This window comes from Artemia franciscana, chromosome 2, assembly GCF_032884065.1.
Source record: "Artemia franciscana chromosome 2, ASM3288406v1, whole genome shotgun sequence".
Taxonomy (NCBI): Eukaryota; Metazoa; Arthropoda; class Branchiopoda; order Anostraca; family Artemiidae; genus Artemia; species Artemia franciscana.
Genome location: NC_088864.1, coordinates 61,114,605 through 61,120,604, shown reverse-complemented (window position 1 = coordinate 61,120,604; position 6,000 = coordinate 61,114,605). Strand labels below are relative to the sequence as shown.

The 6,000-nt window shown below is 34.9% G+C and overlaps 1 protein-coding gene across 1 annotated transcript in view; it reads left to right on the top strand.

Annotated features, from left to right (window-relative positions):
- Positions 1 to 430: 430 nt before the first annotated feature.
- LOC136043887 (serine/threonine-protein phosphatase 6 regulatory subunit 3-like) overlaps positions 431 to 6,000 on the top strand; it is a 67,592-nt gene continuing 62,022 nt past the window's right edge. The window contains exon 1 of the mRNA XM_065728904.1: positions 431 to 557. Within this exon, the coding sequence (XP_065584976.1) occupies positions 489 to 557 (69 nt within the window). The 5' untranslated portion in view covers positions 431 to 488. The remainder of the gene's footprint in view (positions 558 to 6,000) is intronic.

Below are 6,000 nucleotides of genomic sequence, written 5' to 3'. Positions count from 1 at the left end.
AGTTTTAAAGGCTCTACTGCTTAACCAGATATTTTCTTTACCAGAATTTAAATTGAAGACTTTCTTATTTACTTTTGATACATTTGAACCTTGTTTTTGTATCCCAAGGGAGGCGAGAAGAATGCCAACAAGAGGCTGAAACATTCCCCTTTATCAGGTGTGTATTAATTAATTCTTATTTAACTTGACACCTTAGAGGGAGGCGTTCCCCTTTGTTTTAAATCGTTAAGAACAGCTTCTGTAACACAAGGACCAATTAATTCAACAAGGAGTTTTTTTAAAGTACTAAAAACTTTAGTGTAACGAGTGAGGAACTGAGTAGTTTTGATGCTACTCATTCTTTTCAGCCAAAATTTTTGTTTTGTTTAATTTAATGGAAAAAGGAGTTCGAATGACCCTTTAGTTATTTCATTTACAAATAATTACGAAGCATACTTTTATGAAAGAAGAAGAATAATAAGCTTAAAAACAAAAGAATCACTAGTCCAATGGCTGTTTTTAATTCTATACTGTTGCAGTCTGCTTCCTCCAAAATAGATGAACTTCTAAAAAAAGAGGTTAAATTTACAATAATGGCTTTATCAATCAATTTTCTTAGTAATTTTGTTTTCTAGGCCACTTTGATTTCCAGATGAATTTCATAGGATAGACTTAGCATATATTGAGTTAGGTGACGAATTTGGGTAAATTGATCGGTAAAATTCTAGTTAATTGACTTCTTGCTATCTCGAAAAGGGTTTAGGTTAGGAAAATGAAACTTTCAGGGATGGGTCTACAGGCTAAAGTATGTCCCAGGAAGGTATTTTGAAGTACCCACCTCCATTCCTTCTCCCTCTAGAGGGCCCTGAAATTTGCCTACATGACAGGTAGGTCTATACCTATTGAAATTTTGACAAAACAATATTTTGCCTTAATTTTCAGTTACTAGTTGTTTATTCTCTGCCTTTATTTTTTGAAATACAGTTCCTGTTATTTGAGTAGAATTTTGAGCCATATCAATGTTTTTTTTCAAAATTTGTGAAATATATTTGCATATCTTTAAAACCTTAAAAAATGGAATTGAGCAAAGTTATAGAGCTGAAAACAATTTTATTGTACTTCATTCAAGCAGAAGATCTATTTTGCAAGGTTTCACTTTTATAACATACATATATTTAAAGGTCATCAAAGGTCAGGGCCCTCTAGAGAGAGAAGGAGTAGAGGTAGTTGCTTCAAAATATCTTCCCAGGACATACTTTAGTCTGTAGATTCATCCCTGAAAGTTTCATTTTCCTAACCTAAACCCTTTCTGAGATAGCAAGAAGTCAATTAACTAGAATTTTACCCTAAGTTTATACCTAGTCTATATACACATGTCTAATGATTTTCTTTCCAAACTAGGCAATCTCTATTTAATATTATAAACTAAGTCCTTGGCCTTAACCAATGACTAGAAATCACTAAAGATGTACACAGGGGGATCTTTACATCCCCTCCTTAGATCCCAAGTTTACAATGATTTTTTGTTCAATTTCAATTATTTTTGCTATAAGTAGCCTTTTATTGTTGTTTTTTCAGGCAATGTCTATATTTGAGGAATTATTCAGATTTATATTCTAGCCTATAGGCTATAAAAATTTCATTTTCAGCAGAAATGAATGTTAAATATAAATTCTGACTATGCAGGTAAGTTGGTTTTTTAGCTATCTTAACAGTCTGTTACTGTAAACATTACCAATTTTTTCTCTGTTTTATTCCTGGCTTATTACAACTTATTTAGGTGCCAATATGGGAGGGGCAGGAGAAAAAAGAAGATTGTATCCATCTAGATATTAAACCCACTTAGAATAAAAAAGTACCATGTTTTGTTTTTTTGACATATGAAACAAAGAAAAACAGAATTACTAGGCCTACCTAGATTAGATAAATTGTCTTAATTTACTACAACACTGAAAAAAGATATAACATAAGGTCAAAGTTTAGAAATGGTAAACAAATTACTGAAATTTTTTTTAGAAAATTAGTTTCGAAATGGTATACAAATTACTGAAATTTTTTTTTTTGTGGAAAGTTCTAACTTAAAGCTGTTGAAATTTATGTGAAGTACTTTTCAAGTCCCTAAAACTAACTTACTATTGAAATTTAACTAAACAATTGAGAGTTTCTATTATTTAGAAAACTAGTTTCTATAATTTGACACTTTCCTACCTTTTTTTTTCTAGATTTTGATCTAAAGTTACCTTAATATAGGACAATTATGTGCTGTTGTATTGTATCTTTTTCCTAAATTTTCCACTCAAAAAAACTATCCAAGCATGTTGTACAACATATGTTATACATCTAAGACTTTTGCTTTTTGTTTTGCCACCATAGTAAAAGAATGGTAAGTGTGCACTATTTTAGTACTCTAGACATAATTAAAAAATTGGCAGTGCTAGACAAAGGGCTTTCACAGACTGCAATTTAGAATTTTGTGTCATTTCATGTGTGAATTCAGTAATTCACACATGCTTTACAATTCAGTGCATTACAGTCCAGTAGTGCCCAAAAGAAACCAAACTGATGTTGTGGAGGATAAACTTTCCGCACTACTACTACTAACAACTCATCACAGCAACAAACTGCCTGAGGCCAACACAGCTACATATACTCCTCCTGCATCCTAGTCTATACAAAGCCTTCCCCTGTACACCCTCCCTGGGAGCTCCCATTTGTTTTAAATCTGTTTATGACATCCTTCCACCCAACCACAGATGACCTGTTTTCCATTTAGCCCTTGATTGACCAAAAAGGACAATCTTTGGCTATCTGCCATCCTTCATCTACAAAATGTGCCCTAGCCATGTCAACCTTTCCCTCATTATTGCCCTAGAAAGCAGGATTGGAACCACACTTTTTGTACAGCCTACTGTTTGAAATATGATCAGTCAGCCAGATACCCATAATGATTTGTAGGCAATTTCTCTGGAAAACATCTAGCAAATCTTCATCTGCTTTTCAGAGCTAACATGCTTCCAAGCCATATTTGACCACTGTCATCAGTGTAGCTTCTAATATTCTAATCTTAGTTTTGAGACTCATCTTCCTATTCTTACAGTTTTTTTCTGAACTGTGAAAAAACACCCTAAGCCTTGGCTATTCTACTTCTAAAATCTTTGCTGCTCCCACCCTCTTTACTAATAATGCTACCAAGGTAAGTGAAGCTGTCCATCTGATCAATAATTTTGTTACCCAATGTCACCTTTTCATCTTTACTTTTTCCTTGCCTTAGTGACTTAGTCTTCTTAATATTTATTTTCAAACCTATTCCAGCACCATAAACATGCAAAACTTCTAAAAGTTGGTTGATTTTGCTCAGATTTTGATCTAGGACACTTAAATCATTAGCATAATCTAAGTCCATGAGGTTTTTTCCTCCCCATTTGATTCCATGGTCTTCCATTGCCTTTCCTGTGCTTCTTAAGACAAATCCATCAGAATGATCCATATAAAGGGGGGATACCATACAACGATAAAACCTTTACTAAAGCTCTTCTATAAACAGAATTAAATGCTTGTTCCTAATCTATAAAACTGACAACTAAAGATGTTTGATAACTCAGATACTTCTCAATTGCTAACCTAAGAGTGAAAATTTGGTCAACACATCCTCCACCTTTTCTAAAATCACCCTGTTCTTCTCTTAAAACTTTTTTTGCAGCATCTATCAGTCTAAAATTTATCTTATTACTAAGTAATTTGCTACCTAAAGAGACCTCAATGATTACCACACTGAATCTCATCACCTTTTTATGGCACTTGGTATCTACCAAGTGACATATAGCAATTGTAAATTTTGTCACTTCCAGATAAGTTAGGGCAATGAAATTTGGCAGGCGTATCAGGGACCAGACCAGATGAAATTAGAAATTGTTGTTTCCCTGATTTGACCATCTGGGGGGGGGGGATGGTTAGTTTGGAAAAATTAGAAAAAATGAGGTATTTTTTACTTGATTGGATCTTATTGAAATTTTATATTTGGAAGGATATTGTGTCTCAGAACTCTTATTTGAAATCCTGACTGGATTTGGTGATGTAGGGGGGGGGGTTGGAGGGCGAACCTAAAATCTCGGAAAATGCTTAGAGTGGAGGGATCAGGATGAAACTGGGTGGGAAAAATAAGCACAAGTCCTGGATACATGATTGATATAACTGGAACAGATCCTCTCTCTTTGGGGGAGTTGGGGGGAGGGTTAATTCTGAAAAACTAGAAAAATTTAAGTTACAAAGGAGTGATCAGATTGTAATGAAATTTCATATTTAGAAGGACCTCATAACTCAGATCCTTATTTTAAATCCCGACCGGGTCCAGTGTGGGGGAAGTTAGGGGGGGGTCAGAAATCTTGGAAATGGCTTAGAGTGGAGAGATCAGGATGAAACTTGGTGGGAAGAATAAGCTCAAGTCTAAGATACATGACTGACATAACCAGACCGGATCTGCTCTCTTTGGGGGAGTTGGGGGGGCATGGAAAATTAGGAAAAATTAGAAAAATGATGTCTCAGATGCTCTGTTTTCAATTCAGATCCAGGGACATAGGGGGCTGGAGGGGGGAAACAGAAATCTTGGAAATTGGAAATCTTGGGAAATGCTTAGGGTGGAGAGATCAAAATGAAACTTGATGGGAAGAATAATCACAAGTTATAGATATGTGATTGACATAGTTGGAACGGATCTGTTCTCTTTTGGGGGCTGGGGGGTGTTAATTTGAAAAAATTAGAAAAATTGAGGTATTTTTTAATTTTGAATGGGTGAGTGGATCTTAATGAAATTTGATATTTAAAAGGAACCCTTGCCTCAAAGCTCTTATTTCAAGTCCCAACCAGATCTGTTGACATTGGGGGGAGTTGGAGGGGAAAACCAGAAATCTTGGAAACCATTAGAGTGGAGTGGGATGAAACTTGGTGGGTAGAAAAAGCAAATGTTGTAGATATGTGATTGACATAACTGGACTGGATCTACTCTCTTTGGCGGATTTTGGGGGTGGAGTTCAGTGCTTTTCGCGAGTTTGGTGCTTCTGGATGTGCTAGGACAATGAAAATTGGTAGGCATGCTAGGGAGCTGCACAAATTGACTTGATAAAGTCGTTTTCCCCAATTTGACCATCTGGGGGGCTGAAGGAAGAGGAAAAATTAGAAAAAATTAGGTATTTTTAACTTACAAGTGGGTGAATGGATCTTCATGAATTTTGATATTTAGAAGGACCTTGTGACTCAGAGCTCTTATTTTAAATCCGCACCAGCATTAAACCTCTGATTTTCTCTTTAAACCAATCTATTGATTCTTAGTATTTTGCTAGAGCTCATGTCATATGAGCTCTTGGCTCTTCTGGCCTCATCAAAAGTGCCATATGAGCTCTTAGCTCTTGTTTATATAGTGTTTTAATTAAAGTTCTACTGAAATTGTTAGGTACTTTCTCTTTCTCAAAAATTATATTCATAATCTTCAGTAACTTAATTCTAACCTCATGACTGCTATATTTAAGAAACTTATTTTCCGCACTATCAGCACCTGTAGGTTTATTATTTTTTTATCCTTTTAGTACTGTTGCTAATTTTTCCTCACAAAACAAATCTTCCTTCACATCTAAGGTACCATAAACTTTCTCATTTTCTTGTATGTCTTTACCTACAACTCTATCTCAGTATAGCACATTCTCAGAATGTTCTGCCCATCTCTCTTTAACTCTGTCCTTATCACTAATTAGATGAGAAAAACTAGTTTTTCTAACTGAAAGTAAGGAGTGACATTAAAACGAACAGAAATTACTCTGTATATGAAATGGGTTGTCCCCTCTGCAATCCCTCGCTCTTTATGCTAAAGCTTATAATTTTTTTAAAAAGCAGAATTGTGGTAAAGAGTCAAACTTTAGCATAAAAAGTGAAGGATTGCAGAGGGGAAAACCCATTTCATATACGGAGTAATTTCTGTTCGTTTAAGTTTTAATGTTGCTCCTTACTTTCAGTTAGAAAAACTAGTTTTTT